This window comes from Budorcas taxicolor, chromosome 23 (assembly GCF_023091745.1).
Source record: "Budorcas taxicolor isolate Tak-1 chromosome 23, Takin1.1, whole genome shotgun sequence".
Classification (NCBI taxonomy): domain Eukaryota; kingdom Metazoa; phylum Chordata; class Mammalia; order Artiodactyla; family Bovidae; genus Budorcas; species Budorcas taxicolor.
This window is the reverse complement of record NC_068932.1, coordinates 16,295,842-16,316,013: the sequence shown is the minus strand read 5'-3', so window position 1 is coordinate 16,316,013 and position 20,172 is coordinate 16,295,842. Positions and strand designations below refer to the sequence as shown.

The 20,172-nt window shown below is 38.9% G+C and overlaps 1 protein-coding gene across 2 annotated transcripts in view; it reads left to right on the top strand.

The window, feature by feature from the left end:
• The window catches only part of LOC128067983 (cytochrome P450 2C31-like), an 83,224-nt gene extending 63,297 nt beyond the window's left edge, over positions 1–19,927 (top strand). For both annotated transcript variants that reach the window (XM_052661126.1, XM_052661125.1), the window contains exons 8-9: positions 17,252–17,393; positions 19,438–19,927. In XM_052661126.1, coding sequence (XP_052517086.1) covers positions 17,252–17,393; positions 19,438–19,619 — 324 coding nt within the window. In that variant the 3' untranslated portion in view covers positions 19,620–19,927. The remainder of the gene's footprint in view (positions 1–17,251; positions 17,394–19,437) is intronic.
• The last annotated feature ends 245 nt before the right edge of the window (positions 19,928–20,172 follow it).

Here is a 20,172-nt window from a genome sequence, read left to right as displayed (position 1 = left end):
CATGTTTGACTCTTTGTGACCCCATGGACTGCAGCACGCCAGGCCTCCCTGTCCATCACCAACTATCAGAGTCCACTCAATCTAATGTCCATTGAGTCAGTGAAGCCATCCAACTATTTCATCCTCTGTCATCCCCTTCTCCTTCTGCCTTCAATCTTTCCCAGCATCAGGGTCTTTTCGAATGAGTCAGTTCATTGGATCAAGTGGCCAAATTACTGGAGTTTCAGCTTCTACATCAGACCTTCCAATGAACACCCAGGACTGATCTCCTTTGGGATGGACTGGTTTGATCTCCTTGCTGTCCAAGGGGCTCTCAAGAGTCTTCTCCAACAACAGAATTCAAAAGCATCATTTCTTCAGTGCTCACCTTTCTTTATAGTCCCACTCTCATTTCCATACATGACTACTGGAAAAACCATAGCCTTGACTAGACAGACCTTCATTAGCAAAGTAATGTTTCTGCTTTCTACTATGCTGTCTAGGTTGGTTATAACTTTTCTTCCAAGGAGTAAGCGTCTTTTTATTTCATGGCTGCAATCACCATCTGTAGTGATTTTGGAGCCCCCCAAAATAAAGTCTGCCATTGTTTCCACTGTTTCCCCATCTATTTGCCATGAAGTGATGGGACTGAATGCCATGATCTTAGTGTTCTGCATGTTGAGCTTTAAGTCAACTTTTTCACTTTCCTCTTTCACTTTCATCAAGAGGTTCTTAGTTCTTATTCACTTTCTGCCATAAAGGTGGTGTCATCTGCATATCTGAGGTTATGGATATTCCTCCTGGCATCTTGATTCCAGCTTGTGCTTCCTCCAGCCCAGTGTTCCTCATGATGTACTCTGCATATAAGTTAAATAGGCAGGGTGACAATATACAGCCTTGATGTACTCCTATTCCTATTTGGAATCAGTCTGTTGTTCCATGTCCAGTTCTAACTGTTGCTTCCTGACCTGCATACAGGTTTCTCAAGAGGAAGGTCAGGTAGTCTGGTATTTCCATCTCTTTCAGAATTTTCCATGGTTTATTGTGATCTGCCCAGTCAAAGGCTTTGGCATAGTCAGTAAAGCAGAAATAGATGTTTTTCTAGAACTCTTTTGCCTTTTCAATGATCCAGCAGATGTTGGCAATTTAATCTCTGGTTCCTCTGGCTTTTCTAAAACCAGCTTGAATATCTGGAAGTTCACAGTTTATGCATTGCTGAAGCCTGGTTGGAGAGTTTTGAGCATTAGTTTACTAGCATGTTAGATGAGTGCAATTGTGTGATAGTTTGAGCATTCTTCCTCAAATAATCATTCTCGTTTTTCCTTTATTCTCTCCTTCTTTGTTGGCTCCTTTCCATTAGCATTTAAACATACCCAATTCTCTTGCGTCTTAAGAAAAATTTTCCAGAACTATGGGGGTCAGTCCTAAGATGGCGGAGGAATAGGACGGGGAGACCACTTTCTCCCCAACAAATTCAAAAGAACGTTTGAACTCTGAGTAAATTCCAGAGAACAACTTCTGAATGCCAGCAGAGGACATCAGGCACCCAGAAAAGCAGCCCATTGTCTTTGGAAGGAGATGTTTTATCAACGGTGCTGTATAGATGGAGAAGTCTTGAGACTACTGTAAAAATAAGACTGAAAACCAGAAGCAGGAGTCTTAAGTCCAAATCCTGAGAACACCAGAGAACTCGTGACTCCAGGGAACACTAATCGACAGGAGCTCATCAAATGCCTCCATATCTTCATTGAAACCAAGCACCACCCAAGGGCCAACAAGTTCTAGAGCAACACATATCACACAAATTCTCCAGCAACACACGAACACAGCCTTGAGTTTCAATATGCAGGCTGCCAAAAGTCACTCCAAACCGATTGACATCTCTTAACTCATTAATGGACACTTCATTGCACTCCAGAGAGAAGAAATCCAGCTCCACCCACCAGAACACCGACACAAGGTTCCCTAACCAGAAACCTTGACAAGCCACCTGTACAACCCCACCCACAGCCAGGAAACTTCACAATAAAGAGAACTCCACAAACTGCCAGAATACAGAAAGGCCACCCCAAACATAACAATATAAATAAGATGAAGAGACAGAGGAATACTCAGCAGGTAAAGGAACAGGATAAATGCCCACCAACCCAAACAAAAGAGGAAGAGATAGGGAACCTACCTGATAAAGAACTCAGAATAATGATAGTGAAAATGATCCAAAATCTTGAAATCAATATGGAATCACAGATAAATAGCCTCGAGACAAGGATTGAGAAGATGCAAGAAAGGTTTAACAAGGACCTAGAAGAAATAAAAAAGACTCAATGTATAATGAATAATGCAATAGATGAGATCAAAAATAGTCTGGAGGGAACAAGGAGAATAACAGAGGCAGAATTTGGCATAAGTGAGGTAGAACATAGAATGGTAGAAATAAATGAATCAGAGAGGAAAAAATAAAAATGAATTAAAAGAAATGAGGGCAATCTCAGAGATCTCTGGGATAATGTTAAACACCCCAACATTCGAATCATAGGAGTTCCAGAAGAAGGAGACAAAAAGAAAGACCATGAGAAAATGCTTGAGGAGATAATAGTTGAAAGCTTCCCTAAAATGGGGAAAGAAATAATCACCCAAGTCCAAGAAAACCAGAGAGTCCCAATAAGGTAAACCCAACTCAAAACTCCCCAAGACACATATTAATCAAATTAACAAAGATCAAACACAAAGAACAAATATTAAATGCAGCAAGGGAAAAACAACAAGTAACACACAAGGGGATTCCCATAAGATAACAGCTGATCTTTCAATAGAAACTCTTCAGGCCAGGAGCGAATGGCAGGACATACTTAAAGTGATGAAAGAAAGTAACCTTCAGCCCAGATTTCTGTACCCAGCAAGGATCTCATTCAAATATGAAGGAGAAATCAAAAGCTTTACAGACAAGCAAAAGCTGAGAGAATTCGGCATCATCAAACCACTCTCCAACAAATGCTAAAGATCTTCTCTAGACAGGAAACACAAAAAGGGTTTATAAACTCAAACCTAAAACAAAAATTAAATGGCAATGGAATCTTACTTATCAATAATTACCTTAAACGTTAATGTGCTGAATGCCCCAACCAAAAAAGACTGGGTTAATGAATACAAAAACAAGACCTCTATATATGTTGTCTACAAGAGATCCACCTCAAAACAGGGGACACATACGGACTGAAAGTGAAGGGCTGGAAGAAGATATTCCACGCAAAGAAAGGAGGAGTAGCAATACTCATATCAGATAAAATAGACTTTAAAACAAAGTCTGTGAAAAGAGAAAAAGAAGGACACTACATAATGATCAAAGGATCAACCCAAGAAGATATAACAAGTATAAATATCTATGCACCCAAGATAGGAGCACTGCAATATGTAAGACAAATGCTAACAAGTATGAAAGGGGAAATTAACAATAACACAATAATAGTTGGAGACTTTAATACCCCACTCACAACTATGGATAGATCAACTAAACAGAAAATTAGCAAGGAAACACAAACTTTAAATGATACAATAGACCAGTTAAACCTAATTGATATCTATAGGATATTTAGCCCTGAAACAATGAATTTCACCTTTTTCTCAAGCACACACAGAACCTTCTCCAGGATAGGTCACATCCTGGGCCATAAATTTAGCCTTGGTAAATTCAAAAAAATTGAAATCATTCCAAGCATTTTTTCTGACAACAATGCAGTCAGATTAGATCTCAATTACAGAAGTAGAACTATTAAAAATGGCAACATATGGAGGCTGAACAACATGCTGCTGAATAAACAACAAATTACAGAAGAAATCAAAAAATAAATCAAAATATGCATTAAATGAATGAAAGTGAAAACACAACAACCCAAAACCTGTGGAACACTGTAAATGCAGTGCTAAGGGGAAGGTTCATAGCAATACAGGAATACCTCAAGAAACAGGAAAAAAATCAAATAAATAACCTAATGTTACACCTAAAGCAACCTGAAAAGGAAGAAACAAAGAACCCCAAGGTTAGTAGAAGGAAAGAAATCTTAAAAATTAGGGCAGAAATAAATGCAAAAGAAACAAAACAAAAGAGACCATAGCAAAAACCAACAAAGCCAAAATCTGGTTCTTTGAGAGGATACATAACATTGACAAACCATTAGCCAGACTCATCAAGAAACAAAGGGAGAAAAATCAAATCAATAAAATTAGAAATGAAAATGGACAGATCGCAACAGACAACACAGAAATACAAAGGATCATAAGAGACTACTATCAGCCATTATATGCCAATACAATGGACAACTTGGAAGAAATGGCAAATTCTTCAAAAAGTATAACTTTCCAAAACTGAACCAGGAAGAAATAGAAAATCTTAACAGACCCATCACAAGCATGGACATTGAAACTGTAATCAGAAATCTTCCAGCAAACAAAAGCCCAGGTCCAGATGGCTTCACAGCTGAATTCTACCAAAAATTTAGAGAACTAACACCTATCCTACTCAACCTCTTCCAGAAAGTTGCAGAGGAAGGTAAACTTCCAAACTCATTCTCTGAGGCCACCATCACCCTAATACCAAAACCTGACAAAGATGCCACAAAAAAAGAAAACTACAGACCAATATCACTGATGAACATAGATGCAAAAATCTTTAACAAAATTTTGGCAAACAGAATCCAACAACATATTAAAAAGATCATACACCATGACCAAGTGGGCTTTATCACAGGGATGCAAGGATTCTGTAATATCCACAAATCAATCAATATAACACACCAAATTAACAAATTGAAACATAAAAACCATATGATTTTCTCAATAGAAGCAGAGAAAGCCTTTGAAAAAATTCAACATCCACTTATGATAAAAACTCTCCAGAAAGCAGGAAGAGAAGGAACATACCTCAACATAACAAAAGCTATATATGACAAAACTGCAACAAACATTATCCTCAATGGTGAAAAATCAAAAGCATTTCCCCTAAAGTCAGGAACAAGACAAGGGTGACCACTTTCACCACTAATTTTCAACATAGTTTTGGAAGTTTTGGCCACAGCAATCAGAGCAGAAAAAGAAATAAAAGGAATCCAAATTGGAAACGGAGAAGTAAAACTCTCACTGTTTGCACATGACATGATTCTCTACACAGAAAACCCTAAAGACTCCACCACAAAATTATTAGAACTAATCAATGAATATAGTAAAGTTGCAGGATGTAAAATCAACACACAGATATCCCTTGCATTCCTATACACTAATAATGAGAAAATAGAGGGAGAAAGTAAGGGAACAGTTCCATTCATCATTGCAAAGAAAAGAATAAAATACTTAATATATATCTACCTAAATAAATTAAAGACTTAAATATAGAAAATTATAAAACACTGGTGAAAGAAATCAAAGAGGACACTAATAGACAGAGAAATATACCGTGTTCATGGATTGGAAGAATCAATATAGTGAAAATGAGTATACTACCCAAAGCAATCTATAGATTCAATGCAATTCTTGTCAAGCTACCAACGGTATTTTTCACAGAGGTAGAACAAGTAATTTCACAATTTGTATGGAAATACAAAAAACCTCGAATAGCCAAAGCAATCTTGAGAAAGAAGAATGGAACTAGAGGAATCCACCTGCCTGACTTCAGGCTCTACTACAAGCCTACAGTCATCAAGACAGTATGGTACTGGTACAAAGACAGAAAGATAGATCAGTGGAACAAAACAGAAAGCCCAGAGATAAATCCACACACCTATGGATACCTTATATTTGACAATGGAGGCAAGAATATACAATGGAGAAAAGACAATCTCTTTAAAAAGTGGTGTTGGGAAAACTGGTCAACCACTTGTAAAAGAATGAAACTAGAACACTTTCTAACACCATACACAAAAATAAACTCAAAATGGATTAAAGATCTAAACATAAGACCTGAAACTATAAAACTCCTAGAGAAAAACATAGGCAAAACACTCTCCAACATAAATCACAGTAGGATCTTCTAGGACCCACCTCCCAGAATACTGGAAATAAAAGCAAAAATAAACAAATGGGATCTAATTAAAATTAAAAGCTTCTGCACAACAAAGGAAACTATAAGCAAGGTGAAAAGACAGCCTTCAGAATGGGAGAAAATAATAGCAAATCAAGCAACTGACAAACAACTAATCTTAAAAATATGCAAGCAACTCCTGCAGCTGAACTCCAGAAAAATAAACGACCCAATCAAAAAATGGGCCAAAGACCTAAACAGACATGTCTCGAAAGAAGACATACAGATGGCTAACAAACACATGAAAAGATGCTCAACATCAGTCATTATCAGAGAAATGCAAATCAAGACCACAATGAGGTATCATTTAATGCCAGTCAGAATGGCTGCGATCCAAAAGTCTACAAGCAATAAATGGTGGAGAGGGTGTGGAGAAAAGGGAACCCTCTTACCCTGTTGGTGGGAAGGCAAACTAGTACAGCCACTATGCAGAACAGTGTGGAGATTCCTTCAAAAACTGGAAATAGAACTGCCATATGACCCAGCAATCCCACTGCTGGGCATACACACTGTGGAAACCAGAATTGAAAAAGACACGTGCACCCCAATGTTCACCGCAGCACTGTTTATAATAGCCAGGACATGGAAGCAACCTAGATGTGCATCATCAGACGAATGGATAAGAAAGCTGTGGTACATATACAGAATGGAGTGTTATTCAGCCATTAGAAAGAATACATTTAAATCTGTCCTAATGAGGTGGATGAAACTGGAGCCGATTATACAGAGTGAAGTAAGCCAGGATGGAAAACACCAATACAGTATACTAATGCATATATATGGAATTTAGAAAGATGATAATGATAATACTGTATGTGAGAGAGGAAAAGAGACACAGATATATAGAACAGTATTATGGACTGTGTGGGAGAGGGTGCAGGTGGGATGATTTGGGAGAATGGCATTGAAACATGTATAATATCATATGTGAAATGAATCACCAGTCCAGGTTTGATGCATGATACAGGATGCTCTAAGCTGGTGCACTGGGATGACCCAGAGGGGTGGTATGGGGAAGGAGGTTGGAGGGCAGTTCAGAATGGGGAACACGTGTATACCCATGTTGGATTCATATCGATGTATGGCAAAACCAATACAATATTGTAAAGTAAAAAAAAAAAAAAAAGAAAAAGAAAAATTTTCCCAAACCCTGACCCCTCTGTTCAATATAAGTGGTGATTCTGTCTTACTGATCTTCATGGAAAAGTTTTCACCTTTTCACTATTGAGTATTATATTGACTGTTGGGTTGTCATATATAGCTTGTATTAGGTTGAGGTACCTTCCCTCTATACCGCTTTGTTGAGAATTTTTATGATAAATGAATGTTGAATTTCATCAAATGCTTTTTTTTTTTTCCTGAATCAACTGAGACGATTCTATGATATTTATTCCCCATTTTGTTAATGAGTTCTATCACACCAGTTGATTTACACGTGTTGAACCATCCTTGCATCCCTGGAATAAATCCAGCTTGCTCATAAATCCACCTGTTACTGTATTCTTCAATTCAGTTTGCTAGTATTTTGTTGAGGATTTTTGCATCTATGTTTACCAAGGATTGTTGTTGTTTTTCAGTCCCTAAGTCGTGTCTGACTCTTTATCCCCAGGGACTGCAGTACGTCAGGCTTCCTTGACTTTCACCATCTCCCATAATTTGCTCAAATTCATGTCCATTAAGTTGGTGATACTATCTCATTCTTTGCTGCCCTCTTCTCCTTTTGCCTTCAATTTTTCCAAGCATCAGTTTCTTTTCCAATGAGTTGGTTCTTCAAATCACGTGGCCAAAATATTGGAGCTTCAGCTTCAACATCAGTCCTCCAATGAATATTCAGGGCTGACTTTATTTAGGATTGATTAGTTTGATCTTGCAGTCCAAGGGACTCTTCAAGAGTCTTCTCCAGCAGCACAATTCGGAAGCATCAATTTTTTTGGCACTCAGCATTCTTTATGGTCCAACTCTCACATCCATACATAATTAACTGGAAAAACCATAGCTTTGACTGTATGGACATTTGTTGGCCATGTGATGTCTCTGCTCTTTAATGTGCTGTCTAGGTTTATCGTAGCTTTTCTTCCAAGGAGCAAGTGATTTTTAATTTCATGGCTGTGGTCACTGTCTGCAGTGAGTTACTTTGGAGCCCAAGAAAACAAAATCTGTCACTCTTTCCAATTTTCCCCCTTCTATTAGCCATGCAGAGGTAGATGTAAAGGTTATCTGAGTTAAATTCACCCATTCCAGTCCATTTTAGTTCGCTGATTCCTAGAATGTCGACGTTCACCCTTGCCATCTCTTGTTTGACCACTTCCAATTTGCCTTGATTCATGGACCTGACGTTCCAGGTTCCTATGCAATACTGCTCTTTACAGCATCAGATCTTGCTTCTATCACCAGTCACATCCACAACTGGGTATTGTTTTTGTTTTGGCTCCATCCCTTCATTCTTTCTGGAGTTATTTCTCCACTGATCTCCAGTAGCATATTGGACACCTAATGACCTGGGGAGTTCCTCTTTTGGTATCCTATCATTTTGCCTTTTCATGCTGTTCATGGAGTTCTCAACAAAAGAGTCCAAAACGCAGTACTTGGATGCAATCTCAGAAACAACAGAATGATCTCTGTTCGTCTCCAAGGCAAACCATTCAGTATCACAGTTATCCAAGTCTGTGCCCCAACCAGTAATGCTGAAGAAGCTGAAGTTGAACGGTTCTGTGAAGACCTACAAGACCTTTTAAAACTAACACCCAAAAAAGATGTCCTTTTCATTATAGGGGACTGGAATGCAAAAGTAGGAAGTCAAGAAACACCTGGAGGAACAGGCAAATTTGGCCTTGGAATGCGGAATGAAGCAGGGCAAAGACTAATAGAGTTTTTCCAAGAAAATGCACTGGTCATAGCAAACACCCTCTTCCAACAACACAAGAGAAGACTCTACCCATGGACATCACCAGATGGTTAACACCGAAATCAGATTGATTATATTCTTTGCAGCTAAAGATGGAGAAGCTCTATACAGTCAACAAAAAAAGACCAGGAGCTGACTGTGGCTCAGATCATGAACTCCTTATTACCAAATTCAGACTCAAATTGAAGAAAGTAGGGAAAATCGCTAGACCATTCAGGTATACCCTAAATCAAATCCCTTATGATTATACAGTGGAAGTGAGAAATAGATTTAAGGGCCTAGATCTGATAGAGTGCCTGATGAACTATGGAATGAGGTTCATGACATTGTACAGGAGACAGGGATCAAGACCATCCCCATGGAAAAGAAATGCAAAAAAGCAAAATGGCTGTCTGGGGAGGTCTTACAAACAGCTGTGAAAAGGAGAGAGGCAAAAAGGAAAGGAGAAAAGGGAAGATATAAGCACCTGAATGCAGAATTCCAAAGAATAGCAAGAAGAGATAAGAAGCCTTCTTCAGAGATCAATGCAAAGAAATTGAGGGAAACAACAGAATGGGAAAGACTAGAGATCTCTTCAAGAAAATTAGAGATACCAAGGGAACATTTCATGCAAAGATGGGCTCGATAAAGGACAGAAATGATATGGACCTAATAGAAGCAGAAGATATTAAGAAGAGGTGGCAAGAATACACAGAAGAACTGTACAAAAAAGATCTTCATGACCCAGATAATCATGATGATGTGATCACTCATCTAGAGTCAGACATCCTGGAATGTGAAGTCAAGTGGGCCTTAGAAAGCATCATTACGAGCAAAGCTAGTGGAGGTGACGGAATTCCAGTTGAGCTATTTCAAATCCTGAAAGATGATGCTGTGAAAGTGCTGCACTCAAAATGCCAGCAAATTTGGAAAACTCAGCAGTGGCCACAGGACTGGAAAAGGTCAGTTTTCATTCCAATACCAAAGAAAGGCAACGCCAAAGAATGCTCAAACTACTGCACAATTGCACTCATCTCACATGCTAGTAAACTAATGCTCAAAATTCTCCAAGGCAGGCTTTGGCAATACATGAACCGTGAACTCCCTAATGTTTAAGCTGGTTTTACAAAAGGCAGAGGATCTAGAGATCAAATTGCCAACATCCGCTGGATCATGGAAAAAGCAAGAGAGTTCCAGAAAAACATCTATTTCTGTTTTATTGACTATGCCAAAGCCTTTGACTGTGTGGACCACAATAAACTGTGGAAAATTCTGAAAGAAATGGGAATACCAGACCACCTGACCTGCCTCTTGAGAAATCTGTATGCAGGTCAGGAAGCAACATTTAGAACTGGACATGGAACAACAGACTGGTTCCAAATAGGAAAAGGAGTACATCAAGGCTGTATATTGTCACCCTGCTTATTTAACTTATAGGCAGAGTACATCATGAGAAATGCTGGACTGGAAGAAACACAAGCTGGAATCAAGATTGCCGGGAGAAATATCAAGCACCTCAGATATGCAGATGACACCACCCTTATGGCAGAAAGTGAAGAGGAGCGAAAAGGCCTCCAGATGAAAGTGAAAGAGGAGAGTGAAAAAGTTGGCTTAAAGCTCACCATTCACAAAACGAAAATCATGGCATCCGGTCCCATCACTTCATTGGAAATAGACGGGGAAACAGTGGAAACAGTGTCAGACTTTACTTTTTGGGGCTCCAAAATCCCCGCAGATGGTGACTGCAGCCATGAAATTAAAAGACGCTTACTCCTTGGAAGAAAAGTTATGACCAACCTAGATAGCATATTCAAAAGCAGAGACATTACTTTGCCGACTAAGGTCCGCCTACTCAAGGCTATGGTTTTTCCTGTGGTCATGTATGGATGTGAGAGTTGGACTGTGAAGAAGGCTGAGCACCGAAGAATTGATGCTTTTGAACTGTGGTGTTGGAGAAGACTCTTGAGAGTCCCTTGGACTGCAAGGAGATCCAACCAGTCCATTCTGCAGGAAATCAACCCTGGGATTTCTTTGGAGGAAATGATGCTGAAGCTGAAACTCCAGTACTTTGGCCACCTCATGCAAAGAGTTGACTCATTGGAAAACACTCTGATGCTGGAGGGTTTGGGGGCAGTAGGAGAAAGGGACGACCAAGGATGAGATGGCTGGATGGCATCACTGACTTGATGGATGTGAGTCTGAGTGAACTCCGGGAGTTGGTGATGGACAGGGAGGCCTGGCATGCTGCAATTCATGGGGTTGCAAAGAGTCGGACAAGACTGAGTGACTGAACTGAACACTCCATTGTGTATATGTACCACAGCTTTCTTATCCATTCATCTGCTGATGGACATCTAGGTTGCTTCCATGTCCTGGCTATTATAAATAGTGCTGCGATGAACATTGGGGTACACATGTGTCTCTTTCAATTCTGGTTTCCTCAGTGTGTATGCCCAGCAGTGGGACTGCTGGTTCATAAGGCAGTTCTATTTCCAGTTTTTGAAGGAATCTCCACACTGTTCTCCATAGTGGCTGTACTAGTTTGCCTTCCCACCAACAGGGTAAGAGGTTCCCTTTTCTCCACACCCTCTCCAGCATTTATTGCTTGTAGAATTTTGGATCACAGCCATTCTGACTGGCATGAAATGATACCTCATTGTGGTTTTGATTTGCATTTCTCTGATAATGTGTGATGTTGAGCATTTTTTCATCTGTTTGTTAGCCACCTGTATGTCTTCTTTGGAGAAATGTCTGTTTAGCTTTGGACCATTTTTTGATTGGGTCTTTTATTTTTCTGGAGTTGAGCTGCAGGAGTTGCTTGTATATTTTTGAGATTAGTTGTTTGTCAGTTGCTTGATTTGCTATCATTTTCTCCCATTCTGAAGACTGTCTTTTCACCTTGCTTAAAGTTTCCTTTGTTGTGCAGAAGCTTTTAATTTTAATTTGGTCCCATTTGTTTATTTTTGCTTTTATTTCCAGTATTCTGGGAGGTGGGTCATAGAGGATCCTGATGTGATTTATGTTGGGAAGTGTTTTGGCTATGTCCTCCTCTAGGAGTTTTATCATTTTACTATTTTCTGGAATGTAGTTTTATTGATACGTAGTCAGCAGTCATTTGAATTCTTGTTCTTGTGTAGGTAATGGGCCAATTTTCTTTGACTGCCTTCAAGTTTTCTCTGTGTTTTTGACTATATTTTAACTACAATATATTTATGTTTAAGTCTGGTTTTGTTTTTATTTATTCTATTTGTCTACATTGTAGATGTCTACATTTTCTTCATTATTTTCTCAATTTTCTTTGCCCATCCTCTTTTACTTCTTTTCTTTTCTTTTTTTTTTTTAGTATTCCAATCTCCTTATGGTGTTGTTGAAAAGGTTCCTCAGGTTCTGGTTGCTTATTTATTTTCAATTTTTTCCTTTTCTCTAGACTTAAAAAAGTTTTATTTATTTATCTTCTATTTCACCACTTTTTCTTTCAAACTATTGTAAAGCCTATTTAATAATTAATATAATCAACCGTAAATATTTGTTTTGGAATTTCCATTTGGGTTCTCCTTATAATTTATATTTTTATCATTCATTCATTAACATTTTACTTAATGTTGAGACATTTTTTCATTTCCTTGAATATAATAGTTATGATTATAAATTCAAATTTTGACTCTGATTCAAAATTCTTATCTCTTTATTCCATTATCACTATCGTTATCTTCATGTTACTGTTGTTCTTCTTTTTATCTTGTCTATGGGTCACATTTTCTTGGGGTGTGTGTGTTTGTATGTATGTGTGTCTAATTATTTTGGATTTTGTCCTATATATTTTTAATGATATATCATAGGGACTCTTGATTCATTTATGTCCTTTGAGGAACATCAAGCTTTGTTCATTTGCTTGTTTTAGCAGGTGGTTAACTATGTTGTTCTCAACTCAAAGTTCTGAGTTTTAAATTTAGTTTTTTTTAACTTTAGGGTACTTATCTGGAATTTATTCCACATGTAATCCAAGGATTATAGGATTGTCAGAGATTTGGGATATTTCATATAGGGAATTTAAGGTTCATCTTCTCTGGCTCTTCCTTTTATGGTATTACCTCCCCACCCCCCCCCACCCCCTTTTTTTTGTTTCTGTGCAGTAGGTACAGCTGAATGTTGTCACTGATTCTTTAAAGCAGTGAGAGTTGGCTTATGGCCATGTTGTAGTCACTCAATATTTTGTTGTCTGAGACCTGTCCTCATGATAACATCTTTCAAATGGAAAACTCACCCAGTATCTTTTTCTCTCCTCATATGTTTTCTACACTTCAGTATCTTCATGCTTTTGGCTACCTTGCAGAATGTGTATGTTTGTGTGTATTTCATAGTTTATAATTACTGTCTGTTGGAAAGTTCTTCCAGTAGGGGCTTCTCAGCTGTTACTCTATTGATATGTCTCTAAATTCATTAACCTTTTCTTTTGCAGTCTCTAATGTTTTTAATTCAATCCAGTAAAAATTTCATTTCTAGAATTTCTATTTTTACAGTTTTAAATCTCTGTTGAGATTTCTCATTTTTTTTGTTATTAATTATTCCTTTAAGAACTTGGATATACTTATGATAGATGGTTTGTAGTTCTTGTGTAGTTCTTAGATAATTCTAATATCTAGGATAATATGGGTTCTACTTCTATTGGCTCTTTTTCCTTCAAATTTGGGTCACATTTCCTTCATTTCACATTTATTTTAAATTTTCTGTTGTATAGTGAACATTTTGAATGATGCCTTATGGGGAGTCTGGATTACCCTTTCTTTAAAGGGCACTGAAATTTATTTTGATAGGCAGCTAAATTACTGACAGATGTCCTTTGTTTCTTAAGCTTACTATAATTGTTTGTCACTGTGATTTAATTTCAATTTTTGGTTTAATCTTAGGGCATGACCCTTAGTCCAGGGTGGTTTCACTAACCCAACAACTTAGAATTTGGGGGATCAATCATGACAGAAAACCTGAGTTGCCAGGAAAGTTCTTTCTACTCTCACTGGGTTGGAACCTCAACTTCTCTATCACTGTACAGTATCTGGTATCCACCTTCAGTTCTCACCGCCCCAGGAGTCGTACTCTAATTGGGGTCCTGAAGCTGCCCAACCCACAGACATGAAAGTACAGAGAATAGTCTCGTATACTTTTGAGATCTTCCCTGTTTATAGATTCTTCCTGACTTGTGTCCTTCCTCATGAGTTGTAGGCATCAGGTTTTGATCTCTGTCTCCTTAGCTCAGAAAGGGTCCCACTTTGCTTGGCTGCCACCTCCCTGCACTCTAGGAGGAAAATGTTCTCAGAAGTATATTAGGAGTGAATATAGGGCCTACCAATTCCTCTTTATTAAAGTTCACAGTCCTGGATTGCTTCTTGTTCAATGCTGGACAGCTGTTACTTCGTGTTTTTTTCCCCCGTAGACTTCAGAAAGTATTATCTAATTTGGCTGCACTGGGTCTTCATTGCTGCGTGTGGGTTTTTGCTAGTTGTGGTGAGCAGAGGCTAGTCTCTAGTGCAGTGCCTGGACTTCTCATTGCAATGGTTTTTCTTGTTGCAGCATGCAGGCTGTAGAGCATGTGGGCTCAGTAGTTGTAGTGCACGGACTTTGTTGCCCCGAGGCATGTGGGATGTTCCTGGACCAGGGATCAAACCCATGTCCTGTCTCAGATTCTTCACTACTGGACCACCAGGAAAGTCCTCCTCTCTGTATTTATGTATACTTCAGGTTTGTGAGGGCAACTCAAAAGCAGTTACTCTGTTATACCTTGAAGTATATCATCCCATCTTCCTCAGTTGGGAAGATCCCCTGGAGAAGGACACGGCAAGCCACTCCAGTATTCTTGCCTGGGAAATCTCACGGACAGAGTGGCCTGGCAGTCTATAGTCCTCGAGGTCACAAAGAGTTAGACGCAACTTAGCAACTAAACAGCAACAGATGGTTCCATCATCCAGGATAAATTTTTTGTCACTTATTAACTTTATATGAAAACCTTTGTACTGTGGCCATACTATCTTCCTGTACTTCATGCTCAGGGCATATCTCTAAGCCCACCCAGGTCAGGAAATGAATCACAGGAGTTGCTGTGTCATAACGAAGAGGTTCAAGAAAGACTGAAACTTCAGTTTCTCCTTTATTTCAGTCAGTTCAGTTACTCATTCATGACCAACTCTTTGAGACCTCATGGACTGCAGCACACCAGCCCTGCCTGTCCATCACCATCTCCCGGAGCTTGCTCAAACTCATGTCCATTGAGTTGGTGATGCCATCCAATCATCTCACCCTCGGTTGTCCCCTTCTCCTCCTGCCTTCAGTCGTTCCCATCATCAGGGTCTTTTCGAATGAGTCAGTTCTTTGCATTAGGTGGCCAAAGTAGTGGAGCTTTAACATCAGTCCTTCCAATGAACTTTTAGGACTGATTTCCTTCAGGATTGACTGGTTTGATCTCCTTGCAGTCTAAGGGACTCTCAAAAGTCTTCTCCAACACCACAGTTCAAAGGCATCAATTCTTTGGTGCTCAACGTTCTTTATGGTCCAACTCTATATGTGACTATGGGAAAACCATAGGTTTAACTAGACGGAACTTTGTCAGCAAAGTTATGTCTCTGCTTTTTAATATGTTGTCTAGGTTGATCATAGCTTTTCTTCCAAGGACTAAGCATCTTTTAATTTCATGGCTGCAGTCACCATCTGCAGTGATTTTGGAGCCCAAGAAAATAAAGTCTGTCATGTTTCCGTTGTTTCCCCATCTATTTGCCATGAAGTGATGGAATTGGATGCCCTGACTTTAATTTTTTGAATGTTGAATTTTAAGTCAATTTTTTCACCTTTCACTTTCATCCAGAGGCTCTTTAGTTCCTCTTCACTTTCTGCTATAAGGGTGTTGTCATCTGAGTATCTGAGGTTATTTTTATTTCTCTCAGCAATCTTGATTCTTTTATTTATTTGCCCACATGGAAATGACAGTCCATCTTTCAATTCATGACGTTTTGGAGTGGGAAGTATATCATGTATTTGGAAAGGGCATACAGTATACCAGAAGGCATTCAGATGAATCTGAATTGGAATTATGTCTCTGTAGTATTATGATCCTAAGATATTGTGAAAAAAATCATTGTTATCATAACAATAGCAAAATTTCTACTTATTGAGCATTTTAACTTGTGGTAATAACCTCTGTTTAAAAAGTATTTCTTATATTATCTCATTACATAATAAAATAATGCAAATTTATCGTTTATTTTGTTGTTGTTGTCATTTTAGCTTTTTTTGGCATGCTGAGCCACTTGTGAGATCTCAGTTCCCCAACCAGGGATTAAACCTAAGCTACAGATTGAACCATAGCCACCAAGGAATTCCCTGTTTATATTTAACTTGTGATGGAAATGAGGCAGGCAAACGTTAAAAAAAAAAAAAAGACAAACAAAAAACTTGCCTATAGTCACGGAGATTGATTTAGCAGAGAAAAATGTTCAACTGATTCTAAAAACTAAACTCTAAATCATCATGTTATATGGTATCTTTGATTTTAATACAACCTTACAAGAATCCAGAAATGCCATCCGACTTCCAGAAGAATATTCAACAAATACATTGAGAAAACATAGCAGGATGAGGGTATGCTTACCAGTTTCTCATCTTAGTAGGAGAAGAAAATTGTTTTCAAAAATATGGCCACTCATATAGTTTTGAAGAAGATGTCAGATTTGATTCCAAAGAGAAAGAGCTAGAGTTTAAGTGACATCAGCAAGTTTAAACAATGACTTTTTTTTTTTTTTTTTTTTGGGATCAAGAAAAGTGCAGCTCCTTTAATTTACTGGAAAGCAAGCATAGTAAGTAGGCTACAAGCTGGAGACGATTATCTTGGAGTCAGGTTTTAACAGTGCCCTGAACGGGCATTATAGAATTTAAGATCTGTTAGTCTTGGTCATTGGGCTTCCCTGGTGGCTCAGACAGTAAAGAATCTGCCTGCAATGAGGGAGACCTAGGTTTGATCCCTGGGTTGGAAAGATCCCCTGGAGGAGAGCATGGCACTCCAGTATTCTTGCCTGGAGAATCCGCATGGACAGAGGAGCCTGGTGGGCTACAGTCCATGGGGTTGTAAAGAGCCGGACATGACTTGAGGGTCTAAGCACAGCACAGGCTTGGTCATTAATTTGTTCTCTGACATGGAAAGAACAATTTTGTGTGTGTGTGTGTGCCTCAGTCATCTCATCTACAAGAGGAAAGGATTAGAGAAGGTATTTTTTTTTTTTTCGAGCTCCATGACCATTTTTAAAATCCAGTTAATCTGTTTCTCTTTATCTCAGGGCACAACCATATTACCATCTCTGACTTCTGTCCTGCACAATGACAAGGAGTTTCCCAACCCAGAGAAGTTTGATCCTGGTCACTTCCTGGATAAAAGTGGTAACTTTAAGAAGAGTGACTACTTCATGGCTTTTTCAGCAGGCAAGCATGCTTCATTTTTGTCTGTACATCAGTGTTGAAATGAGAGAAGGAAGGGCTTTGCATGGAGGCTAGTCTGGGCTGGACAAATTGCCATTTGCATGAGGCCAGAGGCACCATTCCCAAAGTGCAGATCATTTCTCATTGGTTGGAGGCTGTATTTCCTGACTTCTGCTCCCTTATCCACTGCTGAGTCTCCTAAGAGCTCCTCCTAGATGTTTAGTTCCACTGTGACTTTTCTCCCCCGCCCTGAGAAGTCAGTTCACTCAATGAAGTGAATTCACTGAATGTAGTCTACATGCCTTATATGTAGTAGACTCGTGCTCACTCATGTCCAGAGATACAAATGTGAGTAACAGATGCATCCTTCCTTTAAGAAAGAGGAATGCAGGTTAAAGGCAAGGATACTCCAGAGAGAAAATACTCTTCAAAGGGTTTCTGTGGGCTCCCAGAGAGAGAAGCTCCTGAATCTTGCATTTTGAGGGCCAGGGCAGAGGGCAGAGTAGTTGGAAGATAAAGGAAGTTTTCTTGCAGGAAGAAATATTTTATATTTAGTATTTTCCTTTAATTTGTCAGGGTCCCTGAAAGAAAGAGGTAGGATACTTAAGACAGTTTAATGAAGAAACTGTTTTCAGAGGTGCAGACACAATTAAAGGAAGTGGCAAGGAGTGGTCAAGTACTCAGGGATGAGCATCAGTAGGACGATGTTACCATCCTATGTCGAAGGGCTCGGGAGAACGAGGGTGTTGCTGAAACTCAAGCAGATTTTTAGCAAAGAGAGAATGGCTGCCTCAGCAGGAGATGGGTCTGTGGGTTGGAGAATACAGCCCCTGCTGAACTGTGGCCTGACAGGCTGGGACTGAGGGAAGGCATACTCTAACCTTCTCAATGTTCAATCCTCTGAGTTTACTCACAGTGAAGAAGATAACTACTGGGGTTATGCATTCCAAAGAGATCAACTTCCTAAACACAGAGTAGGTGCAAAAGAAAAACAAACAATGGATCTGGGAAGATGGAGAAACATCCCTAGACTGTGAACAATGCCCAGAGGTCATCGCATAGAGACCTGATAATCTCCTTACCTTCTTCCTGAATTTTGGGTCCATTGTTACATAATGAGCCTGCTCAAGATTTCTGCTCAATTTACAGGGTTTGTGGGATTGCTTTTGTCCTGACACTGTGCTACTATTATAAGATCTAAGGCTTTACCTTATGAGCTTATATTCCAGTGTGCGGGGACAGAGGAATAATGACAATTTCATGTGAAATATTCTGTACTAGAAGCATTAATAAGTCTTGTGGAATACCAGTGAGGGAGTAAATTGTATCCACTTGAATAGATAAAAGAAGTTTTGTAGAATAAATGACACCTGTGGTGGATCTAGAAGGGTGTAGAGAATCTCAGCTGGCAGAGCTCAGGGGACGAGTATTTCAGTTGGAAGAATGACTGGAAATTCCTAACACTTGAAATAGCTTATGTGTCCGGGCTTGGTGAACATGTAGTAATACTTGTGTCTAGTTTGTGACATTTTTTTTTATACCTGATAGTGGTAAACTCAAAATAGTGTTAAAGCAGGGACATGGCAAGGTAAAGATTATTTTTAGAAATCAGATGAAATGAATGAAATCTGTTGTTGAGACTTGGGTTGGAGGTAGATGGAGAATGCATAGTGTGTCTCATGTCGATTGGGATGAGCGAGTGTGTGTATATATGTCTGTGTGTGTATATGTCTTTGTGTTTGTATATATCTGTGTGTGTGTGTGAGTGTAGAAAAATGTCACTGGCCACCCTCAGGAAAGCAATTCCAACATGGGTGTACAGAAGAGATTTTAAAAACTATATTGAATAGAATGTACACAGAAATATGTTCTGAAGGAATGAAGCAGAACAGATTTTGGTGTAAATAGGAGAAGCCATTGATTATTTGATTTTCCTTAGTTTATCTATTTATTTACTCTAGTCTTTCATTTCATATTTATCTACACCTCCCTGTGCACTAGGTCAAAAGAGAATTATATGGATATTTCATTTATGTCTCATTTTTAGGAAAAAGAGTTTGTGTTGGAGAAGGCCTGGCCCGCATGGAGCTGTTTTTACTCCTGGTCAGCATTTTACAGCAATTTACCTTGAAACCTCTGGTCGATCCCAAGAACATTGACACTACACCACTTCTGAAAGGGGCGGGCTCTATACCACACTTCTACGAGGTCTGTTTCATTCCAGTCTGAAGAAAAGGCCGCTGCCAGATCACAGATGAGCCTCTCCAGCTCTGTCTACACAAGCTGGTGCTCTTTGCCCTTGCTGTTAGCTATGGTCCACCTCTCCCTTAATGTCAGTAGTAACATTCCTGAGCCCTGTCTCTTCTGATTTTCTTTAAGATTCAGTTCAAGTTTTGCTTCATGAACTACAGCTCACTGTTTTGTCTTCAATAAAATGTTTTTTGTAGTTCTATCCTGAGATCTTAAGCTGTAACTTATCTACAGAGAAAAGGTATCTTATAAATGTCATATTTTGATTTTAAAAAAAAATTAGAGTAGAAAATTATCACATGTGTTAAAAAATATATATGTATAATGTACTCATCTCTTACTGCTATTATCCCTTTGGGGAGTAATCTCTTGACAGTTTGACATGTATAATTTCTGTTTTTTTCAATGTTCATTAAAGTGTAATTATATGTGTGATATATATGTTTTTATACATGTATACATATATATATATACACATACATACATACATGCAGGAAGAAAGCAGAGGAGGATTGCTCCAGCTAGGGGGAAT